The 26345-nt window shown below is 35.5% G+C and overlaps 1 protein-coding gene across 2 annotated transcripts in view; it reads right to left on the bottom strand.

The window, feature by feature from the left end:
- PPP3CA (protein phosphatase 3, catalytic subunit, alpha isozyme) overlaps positions 1-26345 on the bottom strand; it is a 187933-nt gene that overhangs the window by 11757 nt on the left and 149831 nt on the right. For both annotated transcript variants that reach the window (XM_011967210.1, XM_011967209.1), the window contains exon 10: positions 5530-5614. In XM_011967210.1, coding sequence (XP_011822600.1) covers positions 5530-5614 — 85 coding nt within the window. The remainder of the gene's footprint in view (positions 1-5529; positions 5615-26345) is intronic.

Raw genomic sequence — 26345 nt, 5'->3', positions numbered from 1 at the left:
AAATAAATAAATAATATAATAATAATAGGTTTGAGATAATTATTGTTTATTTTCATGCAGGTGTTTCAAACTTTTTAAGCTTCTGTGGTCTGTCAAACCACTAGAGGTCTCCTGAAGAAATATACTGAATGATAATATGATTTGGGAAAATTGTGAGTATCTCTAAAGAACGAACACAATTTTCCTTTACATTCACATTCAAAATATGGGTTTTGCCTCATGAGTGATTATAATTCCTACATACACCAAGAATCTTTGTGTCAAATCCCGCATCAAACACGGGACTCAGGCTGGGCACCGTGGCTCACACCTGTAATTCCAGCACTTTGGGAGGCAGACATGGGCGGATCACTTGAGACCAGGAGTTTGAGACCAGCCTGGCCAACATGGCGAAACCTCATCTCTAGTAAAAAATACATAAAAATTAGCCGGGTGTGATGGCATGCTCCTGTAATCCCAGCTACTTGAGAGGCTGAGACTTGAGAATTGCTTGAACCCAGGAGGTGGAGGTTGCAGTGAGCCAAGATCGTGCCACTGCACTCCAGCCAGAGCGAAAGAGTGAGACTGTCTCAAAAACAAAACAAAAAACAAAAAACCCCAAAAAACACGGGACTCATCAAACAAACAATTATAACCCACAATGCTCTGAGAAAGCCAAGTAAATTATTAGCTTTTTACCTACAAAAATTTTCCGGTAATTTGAAGTATTCTTTTTAATCTTCAAAATTTCTTCAAAATTTTAATTTTGTACCAACAGTAGAAAAACCTTTCTGGGAAATCACATCTTTGTGGGGGTCACACTCAGGCTAACATCCCAGTCATAAGACTGATGTTGGGACATCATTTAATTTTCTTGGGCTTCAGTTTTCTTCTCTATAAAATTACATCTGTAATTATGGGATTTCTATGAAGATTAAATGATACACTGTTACAAAAGCCCCAGCAAAGAAGATGGTCATTTTCCTTCCTTCCTTGCTCTTTTTTTCTTTCTTGTTCAACCACATTCCTTACTTCCCTTAATTGTGACTGCCATTCATGCCTCACGCGGAAGCCATGCCCTCAATGGTTTCTAGTAGCTTCTTCATTTTTCAATTCCAACTATCTCTGCTGAGTTCTCATTCAAACTGGTAATCTCTGCAGCAATTTCCTCTGATGACCATGCCCTCCTTCCTGAAAGACTCTTTGCCCTAGGTGTTGTAATGCTTTTTTTCCTGCTTCTCCTTCTCCTTCTCTGACATCTTCTCAGTTCCTAGGCTGATCTTTTTCTTCTATCTCCAGACCTATGTTTTCTAATATGTAGGCCCCAGCTACATGTGGCTGTTAACCACTTCAGACATGACTAGTTGAATTAAGACGTGCTGTAAGTGTAAAATACACATGGGATTTCAAAGACTTAGTACAAAAATATGAATAGAAAATGTCCCTTTAATAAGTGTTATATTGATCAAATGTCAAAATGGTAAAATTTTGGATATTTGTGTTAAACAGATTATATTATAAGAATCAATAATTTGTTTCTGTTTCTACCCCTTTTACTATGGTTTCTAGAAAATTTAAAATGATAGATGTGGCTCACATTTTATTTCTATTGGACAGCAATGTTCTGAAGAATTCTTTATTCTCCTCCTCTCACCTTTCATGCTCTCCTTCAGCAAGACCATCAGCTTACGTTACTGCACTCATCTCTGTGTTGTTTACTCTTGTTTGCATTTCTCTTTCCCTTCCCTCCTTCCCTTCTTTCTTCTCTCTCTTTTCTTTCTTTCTCTCTCTCTTTCTCTCTTTCATAGAGTCTTGCTCTGTTGCCCAGGCTGAAGTGCAATAGTGCAATCTAGGTTCACCGCAACCTCTGCCTCCCAGGTTCAGGCAATTCTTCTGCCTCTTCCTCCCAAGTAGCTGGGATTACAGGCACGCACCACCTTGCCTGGCTAATTTTTGTATTTTTAGTAGAGACGGGGTTTCACAATGTTGGTCAAGCTGGTCTCAAACTCCTGACCTTGTGATCCGCCCAGCTCGGCCTCCCAAAGTGCTGTGATTACAGGCATGAGCCACCACACCTGGCCTCTTATGTCTGCATTTCTAACCGTCACCTCTCTCTGAACCTCCAGGGCAGAATTTCTGAGTGCCTCTACATAAATGCTCTGCCAAATTCAACACATCCTACTCTTCCCAATAAATACCTGTTAGATATTTAAATTGAAAAATACTTCCTCTTCCTTAGACAATGGCATCCTATCCATGGCACAGACTGGAACCTCTGTAGAATATTCTGGAATATTTCCTCTCTCCTGTAGCCTCTCACATAGGTAAGGGTTCTCATGGCCAACACCGGAAATCTATTCTGGCTAATTTTAACAGGAAAGAGATATATTAAAGGTATTAGAGAGCTCACAGATCCAGAGAACTGGGCTTCGATGCTCTGTAGCTGGGAAGAGTAATAGTACCTGTCCACACTGTGGGGTGGGCTCCATGAAAGGCTTGCCACTGATGTTCATAGCCAATGCCAGAGCTCATACTAATGCTGTGTAGTTAGCTCCCAAAATGCTGAGGCGGAAGCTCTTCCATTGCTGGCCCATGAGATTCCACACCTGACCGGACAATTGCCGTCCTGCCTTGATGCCTCCTCATGATGCTCAATTTGAAACAAAGCCTTACTTACATGCATTTATCTGACTGGCGAATCCTAGGCAACAGGTTTGTATTTTATCTGCAAGGACTGCTAAAGACAGTTTTCTGGTTCCCTGATAACGTTGCACATTTCCAAAATGTAGGAAACACGTTGGGCAAGTATATCTGACAAATTTGTACCACATTCCACATTCATTAGTGACGTTCTGTTTTCCCAAATTCCTTGTGTTTGTCCTTTCCTTTGCACTTCTCCTCCCATAGCCTGGTCCAGCCTTTTGCTAGGATTACTTCAAAAGCTTCCTAAATGTTTTTCTTTTTTTAAAAATTTACATTTTATTTTATATTTATTTACATTTTTGGTTATCCATATGTCACCTTGCTAGCCAATCTTCACGCTGCGATTAACATGTATAGTGAAACATGGGTTAGAGCATGCCTCTAATCTCATTAAAGTAATTCTACAACTCCTGATTGCCCACACACACAAAAATTAAATGCTTTAACATGCTATTCAAAGCACTCAAGGATATGGACTTCAATATATTTTCAGTCTCCTTTTTAACTAGATTCCTCACTCACCTTCATGTCTGTTGCTAGTCAGTCCTTGAATATACTTAGAATTCATTACTAGATTACTAGTATTGCTAGAATTTATACTAGACTACATAGCAGTTTTGAGTAAGACTCTCCTTAGTGTTGCTCCCCAACTGAGTGAGTTGGGGCACTGCTTAGCCTCTCTCAGATTCAATTTCCTCACAGGAAAGTGAAGTCACCACAACCTTGCAAGCTTCCTGTGTTGATTATTGTCAAATGTGCAAAACATGGGGCATGAACCTGGCACTTAGTAAGTGCCCCATAAAAGGAGGCCATTGATATTGCTGTTAGGATTGTGCGACTGTGCTCCTGATAATTTTTCCACTTCCAGGAATGCCTTCACCACATTCCTCCCTGTCCTGGAATCCAGCCTATCCTTCACAGCACTCCTCCAACTTTAACCTCTTTATGAACATTCCAGTCAGGAAATGCAAGGTTCCTTCCTGTCTAATGCCACAGCAGGACATCTATTCATGTAGTTAGCACACACTTTATTTTCTTATGTTAATTTATTATCTATCTGGCTGGTATTCCAATTTGGTATCTAGATTGCCTAATTCAGTGCATGGTATACAGTTAATGCTCAATCATTACTTACTAAGCTTAACTTACTTTTTTTCTAGATAAGATCTCTCTATATTCTGCATATGTGCTATGGATGCTTTTATTATAGAAAAACAGTAAGATATAGCTTGCTTCAATTTTTCTATGAACATGTGCAATTTTAAGTCAAGTCACTGATCACTGGGTTCAAATAGTCCATTTATCATGGGATAGTCATGGAAATTCTAGAGCTGTTTTTACTTTCCCTCAGAGACTTCAGACAGAACAAGAAATAAAAGCATTATTGGTAAATCTGAGGCACAATAAATAAGCAAGTGTTTACTCAGAGTTCCAATTAAGCTTATGACCTTCATATATGCCTTTGTTCCCACAGAACATTTTTCCAGCCATACAGGTCTCCTTGTGGTCCTCAAAACTGCCAGTTTTGTCTTTACTTAAGTATCTTTGCACTTGCTATTTTCTTTGTCTTGAACTCCCCTACCCCATTTCTTCATGAAGGTCACCCATGCTTGCCCAAATACCATTACTCAGAAAGTTTTTTGTTGACCACACACTAAAAGAAGTTCTTTATCTCCCACTTGCTCCATCTCTACATTGCTTTATTTCTTTTCTCCATGGTACATAATGAATGCTTTAAGTTTTACTATATTTACTTATGGCATGAATGAATAAACCCTGAAAATGTAGTTGGAAACGTAGAGCAATAGAGCAAAGGTAGCCTCATTCAGTAACAGAAGGGAGCAATGATGCTCTATTTTCAGCCTGCACACAGCTTGTCGTGATTGTGCTGGCTACCACAGAGTTCTCATTGTCTTTGATGTGGTGTCTCTGAGAGCATGATAATGCTTTTCATCCTTCTCATGGCTCCCTCTTTTGGCATTAAGTCATTCAGTTACTCTTTAGTGACTGTACCAGGAAGAGGATAGAAATAGCAAGAGGAGAAATCAAAAGAGCCAGTGTCAATACTCTATGAGAAAGAGTTGGGGCAAAAATTTGGCAAAAAATTAGATTATTAAATTACCCAATTGTAGATGTAATATTTCCCAAGGTGTTCCTATTTACTCGTTAATATGTATCATTTTGAATTGACTGTATACTCCTAACATATAAATATATCACATTTTAAAGTAATCTTCTGAAGAGAAATGTTATATTGTATTATTTAGAAATAACTAGAGTGAGTTTCCTTCAAGAAAACATTTGTTTTCTAAATTAATGCTTAATAATGATTCATAATCTATTTACAATATACTACTATATGGAAATTGAAACACAGTAATTTCTTCTCTCAATAATTAGAATAATATAGATTCACATGAATAGCTCTATGGTTGAAGTTCATTTCCTAGAAATCTAGTGAAATGTGTCTGATAAATGCATCTTTCACCACAGAATCAGAATGGAAAACAAAACAAAAAAAATCACAATAGCTTTTCCTGTTTCATAAGATGTTCAACCTATTGTGAAATCAATGTTTTAAAGTCCTATAGCAAATAGAGGAATAAAATGTGATGCAATTCATTTTGAGACTTTCTTAACAGAAATAATTTAGTAGATTGCAATTTAACTAAAAGAGTGAGAAACAGACAATTTCTCATTTAATTTTTCTCAATTTTTAATTTAAAAGGAAAAAAAAGACAAATATTCTCTAGTAAAATATTTAAATTACCAGATGAAAGTATTAAAGTATTTATTAGGTGACACATTATAAAATTTGAAACAAAAACAGAGGACGAATGCACCCACCTGAGCACTGAGAACACTCTGGCCATTTTGCCTATTGCTCGGATCTTGTTCCTTATCACCTCCTTCCGGGCTGCAGCTGTTGCACCTGTATTTTCAAACAGAGTTCAGGGGTCAGTGATTTTTATCTAATTGCAATTGATTTTACAAATTTATACATACATCAGACTCCAGTAAGCAAAATCAGGTTTTTTTTTTTTTTCTTTTTCCTTAAGAGGATTTACCTGTAAATCAAAGTTGAAAATTTAAGCTTTTGGCCACCAATACTAGGATGTGATTTTTGAGAGGTCCCCATACTTTTGAGATATCAGGGGCGAGGTGAGTAAGAAGCTAACTGGAAAATCACTGAGCAGAGGGGTAGGTTCCTATCCTCCTTTTCTAATTGACTTTCCCTTTCTTTTCTATTTATACAGAGACCATGCATTGGGAGGAAGAGTTAAGTGCCTTATCACCATCTTCTATTCATTTGCAGTCTCCATGCTGGGAAAACTACTTTAGGAAACTGCTTTTCCAAACGTTCTCCTTTGATATGATTAAACTAGGAAGTCTCTTAATTCCCTATCTGCGTTGCAACATCATTCATAATTATTTGATGATGACTGTTTGAGCACTTGATACTCTTTCATATTCTGGTTGGTTCATGAGTTCTAGAGAAAAGAGTACAGAACTGCTAAATTGGATTTAGTAAGAGACAATGGCACCATAGTTTGCATTTTAGTACTATTTTTGAAATTTATGCACGGTTTTTCCAGGTAAGTTTTACCACTTGTTACATTTTCCAAATTAAAAAAATTAATTACATAGATTATTGTTACAAATAAATATATTTTAAAATAATGTTGTAAAATAATACTTTAATGAACCCATTTTATTCTTTATTTAATTCCCAAGGTATATTGGAAGAAGTATAAAACAGAAAAAATACCTCTCAATTTGTTTTTTGTTTTTTTTGTTTTTTTTAAAAAGATGGAGTCTCGCTCTGTCACCCAGGCTGGATTGCAGTGGCGCGATCTTGGCTTACTGCAGCCTCCGCCTCCCCAGGTTCAAGTGATTTATCCTGCCTTAATCTCCCAAGTAGCTGGGACTACAGGCATGTGACACCACGCCCAGCTAACTGTTTTTGCATTTTTAGTAGAGACAGGCTTCACCATGTTGGTCACATTGGTCTCAAACTCCCGACCTCGAATGACCCGCCTGCCTCAGCCTCCCAAAGTGCTGGGATTACAAGTGTGAGCCACCACACCTGACCAAGATTTTTATAATCCAAGGTAAAATGGATAAGTTATCCTTTTTATACATTATGTGGGATTTTATAGAAAGCATTAACACAAGCAGATCATCTAATTCTACTGCTTCTAATAGATACACAATAGAATATTCTTTTCAAATAATAACAGAAATGTTCCAAATCCAACTGAACAGTCTGAGTCACGTAATTTGCTCAGGGACTATAGATGATAACTGGTATGTGTTTTGGTCTTTTATTATAATTTGTGATAACAGCAAGCTTTCACAGAATGGTTTTGAAAAAAAGATTTCTACTGTTTCCCTTAGAGGGCTTTTATGAATGCCATTTGGAATCTTGTTGATTGTATCGATCAAACAATTAATATGCCAACATTTCCACGAGAAAGAAAACTTGTACCAACACACATAATTTTGAAATGGCTAGAAAAAAAGGCCTTTGCTTTTTTTTTCTCTCTCCTTCCACTCCAAGAAAGTGAAAACATAATGGATCACTTTCTTTGCCTGGGTGGGTAATCTTTCAGAGGTGATGCTAACACAAACCCATCTCATAGGTGCATGGGTGTTCCCCAGAGGGTGTATGAAAACCAGCAAGCTGGCTTCCTTCCACCTTCCCTCTGACCTGAAAGCAGCCTACATGTATGTCCATTTCATCCTCTCTTGTGGCAACCATGCCATGGCAGGCACCTTTCAACACATCCAATGGGAAGGACTTATTATTGCCAGCTATTCTACCTGCAAATGGGTAGAATAGGTTTCCATCTATGTGGGAGAGAGCTGTTCTCCAACCCAGCTATTCTGATAATAAGCAAAGCCACGGGTCTCATTCACTAACAGTTCCTTGAATTATTAGTCAGTCTCTTGGCCAGAACAATGGAGAGGAAAATAGGGTGTGTGCAGGATCCCTGCCTCTAATGGTATTCTGATTTTGTAACAATATTAATTGTCTATGATTTGTAATTAAGATTATACATCAAATTCTGCTCTGGGGACCATCTAAAACTGAATTCTCTGTGCTTGGATTTTAGATAATTAATGAACAAGAGATCATCAAAAGATTTTTTTTTTTTTAAGTGGGATGGTTAATAGTCCCCTTAGGGTGGTCTTCCTATACATATATATATTTCAGTTACTCCATTCGATGATGCTTTCAGTATAACATTGTCCTATTACTACTCTATGTTTAAAATTCCCTACCTCAGCTGACCTGTGAACTCAAGGGTCATGATGTGCTGAGTAAGGGAAAAGATTCTGGCCCTCTCCAATAAACAATATGGCCAGATTATGAAATCAATCCAATGAACACGAAGAATGGAAATTGTGGGAGAGCTCCAAAACTGGTCACTATATTTAGAAGCACAAGAAAAGCAGCAAGGAGTGGCTAAGATGTCTAGAAATAAAATTTCATGTATTTAACAGAGGTGAGAGGGGTAACACATAAAATCAATTAAGTAAAAATATATATGAAGAATAATCTCACAGAACATTTCTGATAAAAAACTTGTAAAAACCTTAACTAGAGAAACGAAAAGTAGAAAGTTGGAAAAGGAGGGAAATAAATTATGTAGAGCTGTGCTTCTTAGCTTGGTGTAAGCTGATGATCAGAAAAACGCTCAAATACATACTCAATTTTAAATGTAAAATGAACATTCTCACAGTCAGTATACTATTCCTTATATTTTCAGATCAAATGAATGATTAGAGAGCATATAAAAGATATTCTACTTTATGTATATGCAGTTGTGCTCCCCATAAACTGTGAATCGCAACAAACTCTAGCACTTTTCTTAATTAAAAAAAAAAAAAACCTCTCTTTTAAAAATTTCTCAATAACCCAGATAAGGAGTTTTATTATCCCTCTTATAAAATTGGAATATATTGGCCGGGCGCGGTGGCTCAAGCCTGTAATCCCAGCACTTTGGGAGGCCGAGACGGGTGGATCACGAGGTCAGGAGATCGAGACCATCCTGGCTAACACGTGAAACCCCGTCTCTACTAAAAATACAAAAAAATAAGCCGGGCAAGGTGGCCGGTGCCTGTAGTCCCAGCTACTCGGGAGGCTGAGGCAGGAGAATTGCGCGAACCCGGGAGGCGGAGCTTGCAGTGAGCGGAGATCTGGCCACTGCACTCCAGCCTGGGCGGCAGAGCGAGACTCCGTCTCAAAAAAAAAATAAAATAAAAAATAAAATTGGAATATATTTACACAAAAAGTAAAATAACCTGACCATGGACAGTAAGAAGAGTCATTAAACTATTCTCTGAATCTTTTATCCTGAAAACTACTTTTAATCTTTTCAATATAATCAAATCAAAATGAGCTCTAACTACACATACATAACCTCACAAAGATTTAAAATATCGAAATAAAATATCTGGATTGATGTGTAATTCAATCTAAAGGAGCTGAACAATAGCAGGAGAGAATTAAGTTCAGATGTAAATGGTCTAGTATACTAAGTATTGCTATTCCAGGTTTTCGGTATTTTCCAGAGATCATTAAAATTCTTTTTCAAAAACTTATTCCATTTCAAATCCTCACAGTCCATAATTAAACAGAAATATCAAGAATAAGTACATGTTTTTCAGAATTTTGCTACCTGCAACATGCAAAGATAATGTCATATTAAACATTCTTGGTACTGTTCTATTTATGTTGTGAAAATGTACCACAGTAGCTCAAATTAAAATTCAGTATATAAAATAATGAAGACATATAAAATACCTTTTACATGAAAACTGTGATAATTTCTTCCCATTGAAAAAAACATAATCACTTATTTCAACTTGGAAGTCCAAAACTGAAAGGTAGTATTTCATATGTTAGAAAAAAATAGCAATTTTAAGTAAAATTCATTTTGTATTTCTATTCAAATAATATTCACTTCTTTTTTTGGCCTCTCCTTTCAACTTTTTAAGTTCTGATCTTCTTTTATGCCTAGGGTATCATGCTACTATTTCCAGATTCTAAGCAACCCTGAAAACTCAAAGTTTGCTCAACATGTGGGAGGCTAGTATGCAGACCAAGGGGATCTTTAAAGATTTGCTTTTAATACATGTCCTTCTTGCCTTTAACTTAGCACCTTGCTGACTTCTCATGAAGTTTTAAGATATCTATGGCAAATGGCCTTCTAAGTGAGTGTTGCAACCCCACAGGGTAGATTTCAGCCTTAAAAAGGAACTGGAAAAAGGCATTTGCACCACAGAGAGTGGGGGCAAGTGCTTGGCTGAAGAGAGATTCTTACCACCTGGGGTATCTGCCACACATTATAGATGTTGGCTCTGACTTCCAGCTCAGTTACCACTGTGGAGCTACTACTGTGAATTCCTCAGTTACACCTGAATTAGTGGTGTGCAGAACGTGTTATGTAGAGTTCAAATTAACATCCAAATCAGTCATTCATCAAATATTCTTGTGACTCCTTTACTATACAGCCTGCCATGTGCTAGCAACAGAAGTATGAATGAGGCATTGTCTCTGCTTTCGGAGATCACGTGAACAACAATAGATCATGACAAATATTATATTGAAAGTAGCAGTGGTACACTGGAGCTGGCTTCTGTCAGCTGGTAAGGGGATACTGAGTGTGTCCCTTCTTAACTCCATGGTCAGTAATTTCTTTCTCTCTCTCTCTTTCTCTTTCTTTCTTTCTTTCTTTCTTTCTTTCTTTCTCTTTCTTTCTCAGTCTCTCTCTCTCTCTCTCTCTCTCTCTCTCTCAAAGGAGTCTCACTCTTTTGCCCAGGCTGGAGTGCAACGGCGATCTCGGCTCACTGCAACCTCCGCCTCCCAGGTTCAAGCAATTCTCCTGCCTCAGCTTCCTGTGATTCTCCTGCCTCAGCCTCCCAAGTAGTTGGGAGTACAAGTGCCTGCCACCATGCCTGACTAATTTTTGTATTTTTAGTAAAGACAGGGTTTCACCACGCTGGCCAGGCTGGTCTCAAACTCCTGACCTCAGGTGATCCACCTGCCTGGGTCTCTCAAAGTGCTAGGATTACAGGCATGAGCCACCATGCCCGGCCCATGGTCAGTAATTTCATGTTGGTAGCTTCAAATCAGCTGTGGGGGAAACATTTATACCACGAAAATCTGCAAATGCTACAAACCAGGGCCATTTTCCCTGGGAGGACAGGTGCAAACTGCGTGCAGGTAGAAGAAAACTTTTCAGTGAAATGGTGACAGTCAAGCATCTTGAAGTATACATAAACACCAAAAAGAAAGAAGAATGGCATTCTCCATAGAGGTTTTTTAAATGTGTAAAGGCAGCAAAATTCCACATTATGTTCAGATGATGGGTAAGAAGTTTGATGTGAATGAAGTTTGAGTAAACTCGGATGATGGTAGGCTGGGAAAGAAGCAGGAAATGCCTGGGCTAACCTGTAAAGGCTTTAGCATAGTAGTACATGCAAACAAGAAGTTTAGATATTAGCATATATGCAATAGACTTAAATAAAACTTACTTTGCCAGATACCAAAAAAGAAAGAAACTCTTAGATTGCTGGATGAGTAGAGACAGATATGTGATAAAGCAAATATAGTCAATTGTTAGCTATAGAAAGTTAAGTAATGGGTATCTAAATACTAACTATACAGTTCTTCAAACTTTCCTGTATGTTTAAAACATTTTGTAATAAAATGTCAAAAAATGAAACTATACTTGGAAGAAATTTGGTTTTGTGGGGAAAGAAAAATAGCAGCTTTGGGGAGAGAAGTCTCTAGGTCCTGCCCTGCCCTTCCTTTATGTAATCGGGGAGGATGCAGGAGCTTGCTGAAAAAGGTAATGAATACTTCTCACTGGAGTTACATTCTCCCCATCTTTCTTCTTCACCAAATCCAGGAGAGAGCTGAACTGGCAAGATTTTGTTTTAAAAGTCTAATCGAAGAGATTCTTATTAGTTTCAACACATTTTTACAACTGTAAGAAATAAAAATGACCCGTTATAAAAATTATACTTAAATATCTTCTGAAAAGAAATATTTTTACATTAGAATGTGAAAAAACTGCTTTTAAAAATTGTTATTGTTATTGAGTTGTATTTTATTGGATAGAAACACTAGCAGACCTTTCCCAATTCATCATTATATTGGCCACAAGCTTTTTGTTATCATTTTGGTTTCTTTCTTTATAGGACATTTTAACTAATACAAGTGCATCCACATCATATGTATTTCAATGAACTATACATAAAAAAGTATATGTATACTAAAAGTTTTTGTATGTTTTAAAAGGAAAGATATGTCTTTAAAATTATATTTTGGGGGTAGACTTCAAATGTTTTCAAATGTTTAATCCAAAATCTATGAATTTTTTTTTTTTTTTACTACTCACCACTTCCAAATTTGTTAAAACTTAACAAAGTTCATCCCTATTCTACTTGAAAATAAAATTTTTATCATGGGTAACTATTATTAAACAGAGTTTCAATGTTCCTTCAGATTTTATTCTTTGTCAAACAGAGCAATCACTGAATTTGAATAAAATCTCTTGATGAAAGCATAAAGTGTTGAGATCATTAATATCTTTTGTTGTGCTATATTAAAGATAAAAATGGGTGTTGTGTCCATCCAAACTCAGCACCTTTGAAACAGAAGATATAATGCGTAAGATAGAACCGACTTCAGATACCTCTAAGAAACCTGCATAATTGGTCTTTATAGCTTTTTACAGATTATGAAAATTGTGAATATGAAGACTCTCTTCTTTGGGAAAATACATGTCCAACAGTTGAAGTAATCCCTAAATCTTATCTTGTCTTTTTCTTTCCTGACCTAACTTAACAATAACAAACCTTGAGCTCTTATATCCCAGCAAAGGGATGTTATGCAGAAGTTACTTTAGATATCCACCCAGTTTTGCCGTTGGCTATGAATTGTGACAAGTGCTTCAGTACATTTTCCTACACCACCAGGCACTTGAGTCCTAGATTTAAAAAAAGCACCATAAGCAATGGATAACTGTTTACTCTGATGGAATGACTTCGAAATTGTAGCCTTTATAATTTTTACTCATGTAGCTACAAAATAATATCCCCAAAGAATACTATTCCCATTCCATGTTTAAATAGTTGTAAATAATGTTATAAATATTATGAGATTAAAATGAAATGGCTATATTACTCTGTTACCAATGGTATATAAATATCACAGCAATCTGAGTCTCACTATCATTCATTTAGAGAAAAGTCCATGAATGAAATCCTCATTGATATTTAGAAATCATATATTATTATTATTGTCTTTGAAATTGTAGTTCCACTTTAAAATTCCCCAATTTTGTTCCAGTGCATTAAAATTTTTTAAAAATATATACATATTTTAAATTAGACAGGCTCTCTCCATGTGGCCCAGGCTGAACTAGGACTCCTGGGCTCAAGTGATCCTCCCGCCTCAGCCTCCCAAGTCGGGTTACAGGCATGCTGAACTTTAAAATATTTTTGTCACTACATTATATGTTATGTTTAAAAATTTAACTAAATTTTAGAAATTTCCTGAGATGATGGATACTAAGTGTTCAAAAATTCCTTTGGAATAAATAACACAATATCATAATTATTATAGAGAGTTCACAATTATGAACTCTTTAGTTCATAATTGAGATAGAGAGCACTAACATATGATAAATATTCAGAAATATTAAAATGCACAGAAATAAAATTTTATTGGAATTCATCTCTTAATGATAAAGATGGGAAGAAAATTACATTGCTCCCTTGATTAAAGAGACTTCCTAGATACGAAGCTTTTCCAATGTCTCTTTGTGTGTGTGCTCCAGAGATTTTTATAGCTCAAGGAAATGTTCATACTGACTATGTCTAGGGAGACCTGTGCCTTTTTGTTACAATGGAAAAAGGGCATTTGAGAAAGAGGAGGCAGGAAAGAGAAGCTGCAATAAGGCCTCCAGCCAAGGTGCCTTCTCAGGCTGATCACTTTTAAGAAAATAAGACTTATGGTGGCTGAGGATGTGAAACTGGATTCCCTTTAACTCCTCTTGAAATGTCTTAGGGTAATCGCGACAGTACAGATATTCCAGCCTGAAGAGTGCTGTTCTATCAAGAATTAGATTATTCTATTTCTAGAGTTGACAGCTATTGGAAGAACTCCTTAACTTGCCATAAACTTGGAAATCCTGCACTGTTCATCTATTTAGGGTCAGTGCAGTCAAAGTGAATCCAGAGATTGTTAGGTGCTTTCTCTCACCAAACAAAGCCATATGTATGCTTATATATTACTATTTTGGGCAAAAGAAAAATACATTCAGGACAACAAGTGAAAAAAATCCTGGTAAAAATTCATCTTTTTGAAGATTACAAACTAAAATATTTAGAGTATCTTTCTAATATGGATCCTAACTCTATTAACTATCCCTCCCATAGGTGATAAAATTGGGACATAATTGCCACTCACTCCAAATGACTCTAAAGCACACATTCTGAATTTCTTCCATATGTTTTTTTAACTTGACTACAATCTCAGTATATATTAAGAGCCTGCAATGAATGGTGTGATATTTGGCATAAGGCTATTCTGTCTTACATCCCACTTTGAAAGCAATAGAAGAGCCTTTAAAATATATATATATATATATATTTTAAAAAAGTTTCTCCCGTGTAATGGATTTTAAGGGTGTAATGGATTTTAAGTGTTCAATGGATTTTAAGGAAGGCCAGAAGAGCCTAGACTAGTTTTTTCTCCACCTCTCTTGTCATAAAACATAACCAAATTCTTTGGATAGGAAGTCTTAAAAATGGACAGATTACTCCCAAATGCCCAATTACTGTCATTATTTGGTTATTTTCTGTTTAATTATCAGTTACTTTCATTTCCAAACTCTAATTTGATTCCATGCACTTTTGTTCTCTAAGATGTTGTGTTCCGTCTGTTTAATGACTCCTTGGTTGAGTTGCAGAAGCTGACTATAAGCAGAATTCTAACTGGGTGAAAGTAAAAGACTTTACAGTAGATTAGGAACCTTCCACTGATTTTTCAAGAAACTCTAACATGTTCAGCTAACGCCTTACAAAGCATATTGCCCCCCTTTTAATATTTACCAAGGAAGCTATTAAAAGCCATAAAATCTGACTTGGCTTAACCCCTTTATCGTGACAAAAACACATCAATTTTATAAAGTAGCAACAGAAAATAAAAACAAAAAGGAATAAATCTAAATTTAATAATATTGATTTATTATCTCAAAGGGAAGCAGTCATAATGCCTAGATGTCTAATCAAAGATTGCTCTTGATATGGATGAAGATATAACTGTTTAATAGGTGTTTATTGAGGACATAATTGTGCATACGTGGTAAGTGCTGGAAGAATGCATTCAGACTAGAACTTAATTCTGGGCCCATATGGATTTATACATTTATCAAATACTAGAATGACATTTACATGTTATCTCTGCCATGATATAAAGTGAAGGGAGAAAACGAACAGAGTAAAATATTATGTTTGATTGTCCCATATGTTTTACCCTAGATAAAAAGTTAATTTGAGTACTACTTGACAGCATAATAAAAAACAGACAGAAACAAGTAATACAACTCCTTCATCTGACAGTGGAGAATGGCTGAGGCACTGGCAGGTAATGAAGCTTATCTGAAAATAAGTCATTCAAAGGTCTGTTGCTATTCACAGTCCACACATGGTGTTTTGTTACTTCGTGGGAGACGTAGTAAAGTTTTGCCCAAGAAGAAGTAGAGGCTCTGGTCAGTGACCCATGCACAGGCAACATCAAAAAGTAGATGGTTCACAAGTCATGAGACTTTAACATCATTTAAACATATTATTATCTTACCAGGAGAATGGATGTGCTAGTCAAAAATGTGTTGGTTTGCAACAGATGCATAGTAAAGAAGAGTAGCTGAGGCAAACATTTGAAATGTTCTGGGAAGTACTGTCCATGGGCCAAATGGCTGTGAAGTGCTTTGGTCTTACAGCGAAGCTTTGGATCACAAATACTTGGCTTGTGCACTTCTCTTAAGACATATAACTAAACCGGCATTTGAAAGCCAGAACAGAACAGAGGTAAAGAACTTGTGTCTAGAATAAAAGACCTTGGTCTAAGTCCCGCCACTATCATTTACTAGCTATCCTGGGCAGGTATTAAATAAGTGTCAAGGCTCACTTTCCTTATCTAAAAAGTGAGGAATGTTCTAAATGCATTATTTGCATTATTTCATATAATTCTCACAACAACCACATGGAGATGGTACTACTAGTCTCCATTTGACAGGGAACAATTCTAAGGAACAAAACGTTATTTTTGTTCCTTAGCCTAAGGTCTTTAGCTAGAGGTGATTCAGAACCAGGATTCATTACAGTACCAGCTAACTGACCTACTTCACTCGCGGTGGCAGAATAAGTAATGTTCTCATTCATTCTCAACATTCAACAAACACATGTGCCAGTTAGGGTGCTACCTGCTAATGCATGTAGAACAGAGCTTTGGTATATGGGAAGTATTGTAAAATGCTTGTTATTATTAAGAAGAAAACACTTGTGCAGATATGAACATTCCAGTTACACTTCTCTCTGTAAATTAAATGATGTATTATGTGTTCTTGGTGAATATCAAGCTGCCCTGAGATGTGGCCTCATTTATGTTTTGTGCCAGCCAGGCTAAAGGCTGGACCCCAGATTATGGCAAACACACTTGGAGAGAATGAGAGAAGCCAGGATGCTGCTGGCTTTGCAGTCAGAACAAAATAGACCACCCCAAATAGATGGGTTGACAAAATAGAATCAACATTTCTATTTCTACAGAGTTCTGAGACAAAATGGGAGAACAGCTTTTATATCTTCTCATGAGCTAAGAATAAAGAGGGAAAAATTAAACAGATTTTAGAAGAGTGAAAATAGGAAAATCTCAGAGAGAAATACTTTTAACATTTAAATTTTGTGGGCATTTATTGAACTTTTAAGTACAGCCTTTACACCCGCCATAAGAGATCAAACAGTTACTGTAAAAAGAATGTTTTAGAAACTGTGGACTCAACAACTCTCTTGCTGCCTCCCCTAAATGCCTATATCCTGTGACTAGCATGTTTAAACACCTATATCCTCCACATGACTAGCATGTTTAAATTGTTCAATCAGTTATCAATTACTCTAATAAACGTACAGTCTTCAAGTTAAGAACCTGAATCCATTAATGCTTTAGTACAAAGAGAATCGGGAAAGCTCTGCCAGAAAAGTGTGAAGAATATAGTTTATTTTCTTTTGGTATTAGTTTTCAGCAAGCTAACATTACTTACTACAGGCCTTTCTACAAAGAATGCCTCTTTCACATGCCAATTATCTCAACCCCATTTGCAAGAAGTAAAGTGTTCTAAAACACAGAGTCTTTGCTTTCACTGAGAGAGAGCTCTCTATTTCAGTGCCTTTCAAATAAAGAATGCATTAAGGCTTATAGGGCCACATGTTTACTTCCCTTTTGCAACATGGTTTGCTTTCTCGAATAAATTTTATAAACACATTTATGCTTAGATGTGCAATAGCTAATGTTTAGTATAAGTAGGCTAATGTCATCATTAGTTGAATAAAAACTAATGCTATAAAATAATTTCTTTTAAAAGCTGTATAAAATATGTATTATATATGCATATAATACTGCATGTTGAAACACAGTTATAAAATCTGGAGTATTTTCTGTAATATTACCTTACTGTGAGCATAATACGCTGGTCAATGGTGGGCATTATCCAGCCAATTAGCTGCAACAGGGATATGGCTGTTTTTTTTAACATTTAGTTCATTCTGCAAATTATGAGCTTCCATGCAATGTGAAAATTATGCCAGATAATTAAGAAACACATTTGTGCAGTCATGGTAGTACAATATGAAGAAAAGGCAGTACTTCTGATGCCTATATTACTGCATCATTTTAATTGCTAAGTTAAAAGGATTTTAATTATTGTGACCAAAGATGAAAGGCCAGATTTGATGAAACTAATTAAAATATGATAGCTAACCAGGCAGCTTGTTTGATAGTCAAGGTCTCAAAATGTCAACAAACCTAAATACGATGAGAATCATACCAAACTACACCTAGTAAATGCCCATGTATTTTTCAGACATTTTTTAGTTTTAATGATATAGTAGCTATAGCAAGGTGTCTTCTTTTTAAGATGAAAGCATAATGAAACAAGCGGTTTTCTGTACTTTATAAAGGGTCTAAGAAATAAATAACAAATTTATAGAGACAAACGATTTAGCTTCTAAGTTAGACACTAAAATATTAGGCAACTGAAAACAAACAAAAAGAACACCCAACAATAAACTGGGAAAACAATAAAAAAAAAGCCTGAGAAGAATTTAGTTTTTTAAAAATATTAACCTACCTTTTTACACATCTTCCTTTCCCTGTACCCTAATGACATCATGCAAATGCAGTTATTATAAAAATATAAGAGATGCTAAAATGTTAACACTGGTAAACTGATGTCCACTTTTGCATATAATTTCCTTGAAAAAATAATATGGACTTATCACATGGCCACATTTTCTAAAACATCAAAATTCATAAAATTTTTTTTTTGGCTTTTCAGAAGTAGAAAAAGAAAGATGTCCCCCATGTTCTTCCTTTAGTTATTAAATATTTTATCCCAATTCCTGCTGCCTCCCCTAACGCCTATATGCTATGACTAGCATGTTTAAACACCTATATCCTCTGCGTGACTACCATGTTTAAAACTGGTTTAATTCTTATTCCACTTGACTCCAAGTTCAGTGAAGGCAGAGACCACATGTGTTGTGTTCATCATTGAATATATGGTAAAATATATTATGTCCATATTTGCTTTTAATGAATATACAGATATAAAAATATGTAAAGTAAAAACACAATGTGATATTAGAATTGGGTACACTGAATTTTATTTTAGTATTTTGCTTTTGTCAATGATTTAAATTTTACATGCTACTGTAAAAATAAAATAAATTTTGCTGTTCACCTCTTTCAACAATCTGATATCTGATAACCAAAGTCATGGTCCTAATTCTGGCCAGACTTATATGTCATATTAATTTTTCTGCACTGGGTGCAAATATTTTTAAGTAGCTGTTGCTTGAACTGCTACACAAACCTGGTTTTTGTGCTCTCTCATCACTCTTATTTTCTCCTTCTTTCATCTCCAGCTTTTACAGTGCAGGCTAATTTTAAAAATCAGTCCTCAATTTTGTGAGATTTTATTCCAAATCAGCAACTTTGGAGGCCTATTTCACTCTTAATAAATTCAGTTATTACTTAATCCTAGGCCTCTGTCACTAGCCCCAATTTCTTTCTCAATTTCTAGATCTCCTTTCCCAAATCCTGCTTGGACATTTCTAGAATTACACATGTCAGTTTTATTCAAACTCCTGCCTGTAACAGAACTCATCTGTCTCCTGGAGGTGGTGACTTTTTCCATAAATGTTATCATACCTCCTACGCCCCTAGGTTTGAACTGCCAAACTCAACTTTTGTTTCCTTTGCCCCTCTATCTAAGACCTGTTGATTCTACTTTGCAAGTCCTCGGAAATATCTTTTGAACAATTCCTTTTAAATGTTTTTCTTAACAATATTTTTGTTCAGATCTTGTCAGTGCAACTTTAAGATACTTTATTAAGTTCCTAAACTGTATCCCTACTCACCCTTTGTTCATTTTCCAAGCATTTATCTAAGCTTGAAAAAGTTTTTGCTTTTTCTCAAATACTGCTTTTATTATGTTACTCCTTGACTTACTAACTTCAGGTTAGGCTTCAATGTTGACAGAACAAGAATCTCATCACCACTGTGTTCCTTAGAGCATATTTTCTTTTGTATGTCTAAATGGGTTTGTTTCTATTTTTTATATTAAAATGTAATATATTCCCCCTAAACTGTCAAATATTACAGGCTACAACATCATTTTTTTAGATTGGGAAATTGAAATATAGGATGCTAAAATGAGTTGCTCAGAAATAATAATCACAGCACAAAAAAAAGCTCCAAGCTAATGGCTCTTAGCCTATGTGCTGCTAAATGCACAAAGTGATGGGACTTTCTACAGTTAAATCCTTAAACTTAATTTATTCAGTCCATTTAGATTTTTAAATTAATTAAACCCATTTAGATTCTGTGACTATCTGAAAGTAATGATTTGGGGTAATCCCTTTATGCTTGGGGTGCCAAGGCATTTCTACAAAAGAATTATTAGTGTCAAATGCTTTTTGCTAGGTCAAACATTCATCATGGCAAATAAATACAGTTTTGGTAGAAAATAATATATTCATACCCTTAGAAAAGTATTCCTCAAGGATCAGTAAGATACTACATTAGTCACACTAATTCCCAACTTTGCACTTTAAGTTCTCTACAACTGTTAACAGCTAGACAGAAATAGGTAGAGAGATACTCTAGAATCTGTGATAATAGACATGAAGAATTTTCTAATTCAAGGCAGACTATGGAAGATAATTTTCTGGTATACGATATAGACAATTTCATAGAGGCATGCAAAAAGCTACTCTGATTCCATATTCACCTGCTTATGGTTAACACTAGGAAAAAGGCAAAAACGTTGATAAAGGATAAGAGTTCTACCATGTGGTTTGCTCTTTAGATAAAAGCAGACACATAAATTCTAATTTAATATTAAGTCTTTCCAGTGCAGCCTGAAACTGTATTTATCTTGAAATGTATTCACTTTATTATTTTTTCTTTCCTTTCTCATTCTACAGGACTTCAGTTTCACTTCCATAGGTTTTTCTGGTGAGTGAGACTTATCACATATCACAGTCTCAAACATAATTTGTATTTTTTTAAAAAGTGATCTCAGTGCCTACGATTTTAGGACCTAAAAGACAGTCCCAGATACATAACTATTCCTAACTTACAAAACTATCACTAGGTTTCCAATGCTTACTGTTTCTCCAGACTTCCTTATTATAATAACGAACAATAAAGAAACCCTTGTAATGAAGGTTGATTTCTGTTAGCTCTACTTTGGAATCACTTACTAAAGCTTGGTCTGAAATGAGTTGTCTTCATTAATGTGCATTATCTACCAAATGTGATATCTCTACTTGGATTTCTTTTTTCTCTAAAGTGTTCCAGTGAATAACAACCCTAAATTGAAACCAGACTATCATTTTATCATCCAAAATAAGAAGTGGAAACAGGAAACAAAGACCCTAATACATATAAATTAGATCATCAAAAGACATTCATTGGCACTAAACTGCTTCCAAACTTTACAAGATAACAGAAGTTTTTAATTTTATTTTCAACAAAGACGACCACAGGCCAATTTAAAGCAGCAATCTTTTTCCAGACAGCCTATCAAATTCCTTTACTTATAAGACAGAAGCTAAGGAGGAGGGAATCATGACATGGTTTCTATCCAGAAGCCTGACTGAGCCAGAAGGCTTTCTGTCTGCTCAGATACACCTAAATTTTTCACAAGATGAAACACATTTCTTCTTAGCCTATGTTAAAATAATAGAATGATATTGTTTCATATGCATTGACTTTCATGGCCAAAGAATACTGCAAAATATATTTCTTCATTCCATAAAATGTTTTTATTTTACAGTATACTTATATATTGTTATATTTATATTTTATTTTACAGTATATTTAATAGAACAAATTAAAGCATATTATATTTGCTTATTAGTTTTTTTTTTTTTTTAAAGTATCACACTGAATGAAAAAAATTTCAAACATTGTAATCACATGTGATGGGAAGTTTAAGAGCCTGACAACCAGGCAGACATTAGTTGAATCCAGGCTCTGGTGCACTTCGCTAGCTGGATGAACTTAGGTTTTCAACTTACTGAGGCTGGATCACTTTATGTGTAAAATAAGGATAATAATAGTACCTATATCAATAGGCTGTTTTGAGGATGAAAGATAATATAAATTGCCTAGTAAACTTAACATAAATGACAGTTAATAATAACAAATCTTTTGTTGGCCAGAAGGTAAAATTAGTAAATTAAAGAACTAAGCTTGATCCCTAACATGTACGTGTTAGTTGCTGTCACTAACATCATCATTAAATAGTAAAGACGAGTTGACAGATTCTGAAGGAAATGAGGAGCATCTCTAAATTGCTATAGGCGCTATAGACACTAAAAAGTCAAGCTGATAAGATAAAAGACAGTCATGGACTGTACAGGCACTATTATTACCTTTGACTTTCCCATTCACATTGGAGATGGAATGAAATATTGAGAAGGGCTTGATAAATGACTCATGAAGGGATAGCCCACTTAAAATAAGCAGCAATGTAAGGAAGAATTTTATTTAAGTCTTTAGATGTCTTCTGATTTCTGCTTTGCCTTTTCAGCCAACAAATAAGGAGTCTGGCAAGCAGCAGGAGAGAGCCAGCCCCATGAGGGAGACAGGCTACAGGCTGCAGGCAGGAAGGACGGGGTGCAGAAATTTGGAAATTTTATCCTGAGGTTGGAAATAATGTGACCAAACAAACAAACAAACAAAAACTCACTTCAATATATGTTATCAATAAACAGTATTCACAAAGAAAATCAAGGATTTCTAAGAAACTTTACAAATTATTCTTTGAGCATCTTTGAGCACCCTAACCCTAACCCTTTGAGAAAATCCAGTTTTGCTGTCTTGTTACATCAAGTGCTAGGACTCCTGATTGCTCATACTGAAATATATAATATCTTAAGTAGAATAAACTTTTTTTTTTTTTTTTGTCAGTCTCACTCTTAGCCAGGTTGGAGTGCAGTGGTGTAATCATGGCTCACTGCAACCTCTGTCTCCCGGATTCAAGCGATTCTGTGCCTCAGCTTCCCAAGTAGCTGTGAATACAGATGTGCACCACCATGCACACCTATTTTTTTGTATTTTTAGCAGAGACAAGGTTTTGCCATGTTGGCCAGGCTGGTCTCCAACTCCTGATCTCAAGTGATATGCCGGCCTTGGCCTCCCAAAGTGCTGGGATTATAGGCATGCGCCACCGTACCCAGCAAAATATACTTTTAATTAAAACTTAAAACTTGTATTTCTGTGTTTTTTCTTAAATGACAAATTTATGAGATTTGAACTAAAAGGTCACATTTAGAAGTCACAGTTACAAACCGATGACAGCATCTATTAACATTAACTTTGACACATCTCAGACTCAGATCCCTAAAGTCCTCAGTGTTCACACTGAACATGCTCTTAAACTTGCATCTAGAAAAATGTGGGCAGACAGTATCACACTAATGCTGGCCCGTCAGTTTCCACATTCAATGGAGAGGCATTCAGCATTCTTCTATTATCACCCTGTTTAGAAAGGTGAAAACTATTCACAAAGGGTAAATGTAGAACCTAATATGTTTTTCCCAAAGCACCAGCTTCTTCTCAATCATAACCTATCGTTAATGCATAATGTATATGATGCCTCTCCTTGCTGAATTTAATTTCTCTTCTTCAGTTCCTCTAGGCTCTTTTTCTATGAAATTTGAATCTGATGCTGCTCATGGAACCAAGGCCTGCACTGCTTATCATATGCTGGCAAAGCCCAATCAGGCAGAAGGATTTTTTCTTTCACCTCTCCTCATCTCTCTCTTCCTTCTCCTCCCATATGCACATATACAAAAGAAATAAAGCATAAGACTAGATGATTGTTTCTCTTTAGTTTGACTAAGGGAAATACACCAACAAATTTTAAATAAGATGGGGAAAAAAGGCAGAAAAAACACCCACATACTACTGGTTAAGTGAGGTCCAATATACAGGAAACCAAGGAAATTCAGTTGTCTATTCCTAAAAATTATATAGCAATAATTTTATCTCTTTCTGCTCACTCCCAAACTGACAAGTCATATATAGACACATAGGACTTTTAATATGCATTATATATTTTAATTAGCCTGTGTGTAAATTTCGCTTAAAATTTTGAAAACACTAATCTTACTGTTAATACAGCTGAGCAGAAATAAGCTAAAGCAGAATAAACTGTTCAGAAAGATAAATAACTTAATGATGTTTAACCTGATAGGAATGGATCACTGAAGGAAGTGGATAAAAGTGAGAGATAAAGCTCATCTTTTCCAGTTGGTAAGAGCAGGTTAGGTATTCCTGACCATCTTCCTCCTTGCACCTGGGAGGACAAAATTTCTCTGCAGGACTGACTTAAAACTTAAAGAGTGGTAAAGTGGGTATTCAGGGGTCTGCTTAGAAAGAAAAAAATTCTTCCAAGGGCCCTAAGAAAAACATACACTCCTATAATTGGAATTAAAACAGAGTTTAAAAAGTAATTGGTGATGAGCACAGCACACTGATTAGAACTAATTATTTTTTTAAAAAGTATCTGACAAAACAAATCCTTTCACGTAAGTGATTGAGATGATGAGTAAAGGGAGCTTACTAGAAGTGAAGTAAGCACAGGGTTAGTCTTGGTGATGTTTAAGTGTGCAGGAATAACATGTAACAGTGAAATGTACAGTCATTTTGGCTATGGTACCTAGTACTTAGTAGATACTGAATATATATTTGCTGAGTGAATGGATTAACATAAAAATTACGAACATATGTAGGTCTATACATTCTTATTCTCTACAGTATGTTACATTTTTGTTCTCTATATCATAAATACTGGCTAGTGGACTTGGCAAAACAAACATTTGTTAATAGGGGATTATGACTGTATTAATGCTAATCTTTCTTTTAAAGAATAAAAGGACTATAGTGAAAGGTACATACTGAAAAATGTTTGTTGATGTTTAAGATTTAGGTTCCCTGTGGTTAGTATTTTTTTAGGAAATAGTTTCTGCCATTCTGAAAATAGTATTATCATTTAAAAGATAACAGTAGCAAACTGTGGCTATAACATATGAAACATCTAGAATTTAGATAAAGCAGAAAATGTCCATTGATCTCCTGCATATTTCAAAATATGTCAATATATTTAAGTTCTTATATATTCTAAATTTTAGCCCAGTAAAGTTGTTTTTTTAATATATCAATTTTTCCCTTTCCTTCCCTACGTTGCACGTCTCCTTGCAGTGTGGTATATGACTCAAAAATAGTATATGAAGAAAAGTAATAAAGACAAGAGAAGTTGCAGAAAGGAGAAAAACTATGAGATGTTAGAAATAAATCTTATACATTTAATTTACCTAAGTATATAGACTCTATTTACATGAGTGTATGAACAGGTTTATTTTACTTTTGCCTGTAGCATTAGGTATTTTCCATTTATAGCCATGACCTGTATTAAGCTCAGGTAAACATTAAATCATGCCATTTGGAAACCAACTTTCAGAAAGGACCACATTCTCTTTTCATTTTACTCCAGTGCAGTTTTTAAAGGTATAAATTTTATCCATTTAAACTCACCATAATATCTAGTTTCCCTTGCCCTCTTCGCCCTTTATTTATAATTTGCCTCATTTTATTGATATTATTGGTTTATGCATCAGTCTCTCCAACCAGTTTGCAACTTCTTCAAGGAATAGGTTTTTAATGCATCTTATAACCCTGAGTGTCCTGAATCTAGGACCTCTGAGTATACTTTAAGTAATCTCCAGACTACTTACAATACTGAATACAATGTCAGTGCTATGTAGATAGTTGTTAACCTGCATTATTTAAGGAACAATGACAAGACAATAAATGTCTGTATGTGTTCAGTACAGATGCAACTTTTTCCTGAATTATTTTCAATCTGAGGTTGTTTGAATCCATGGATGCAGAGCCCTCCCATATGGAGGGCTGGCTGTACTTCTGCTTTTTTTTGAGACGGGATCTTGCTCTGTCACCCAGGCTGGAGTACTGTGGTATGACCATGGCTCACTGCAGTCTCAACCTCCTGGGCTCAAGATTTCCTCCCACTTTAGCCTTCTGAGTAGCTAAGACCAGAATCATGCACCACCACACATGGCTAATTTTTTGTAGAAATGAGTTCTCCCTATGTTTCCCAGGCTGGTCTCAAAATCCTGGGCTCAGGTGATCTCCTGCCTCAGCCTATCAAAGTGCTAGGAACCACTGCACCCAGCCCCAACTGTACTTCTTAAATGCAGTAAAGCTTGCTTTTATGCTTTTCTTCTCTAAGTACATTTTGTCAGTTTCTATTCATTTTGAGGTGCTTTTGTAAGACTCAGGGTAATTTTCTCCTCCATATTTAACTTCATGGATCTGTGCCCCTTGCAGAAAAAGCATACTCTGTGAGGGTAAACACCAAGTAATATCTTAAAAAACATAAAAAACTCCTCATAGTTTATTGATTACCTATTACTACAGAAAGAAGAAATATTGGGATTGACATAAATACCAATATATCAATATGTAAATGCCTTCTTTTATCATAAATATCAAAACTTGAATAATTGACGTGAGCAATTCCATTAAAGGACATTTTTAAATTGCCTGGTAAAAGAAATTGTCCAGTAAATGGTAACATTTGTTAGAAAATAAAGGATTACATTTGTATCAAAAAGCCAAAAAAGGTCACTTAGCAATATGAGCTACTGAAAGCTTATTAAAACAGTTTACTACTTTAACAATGTTTTTAAAGTAACGAGAAAATTCTCATATTTGTTTCTTATACTTTTAAAAAGTAAACAGAAAATAAAATCATATCTTTCATTCTCAATTT

The sequence above is a fragment of the Mandrillus leucophaeus genome, unplaced genomic scaffold (genome assembly GCF_000951045.1).
Source record: "Mandrillus leucophaeus isolate KB7577 unplaced genomic scaffold, Mleu.le_1.0 Scaffold792, whole genome shotgun sequence".
In the NCBI taxonomy this organism is placed as follows: Eukaryota; Metazoa; Chordata; class Mammalia; order Primates; family Cercopithecidae; genus Mandrillus; species Mandrillus leucophaeus.
This window is presented reverse-complemented; position numbering and strand designations above follow the sequence as displayed.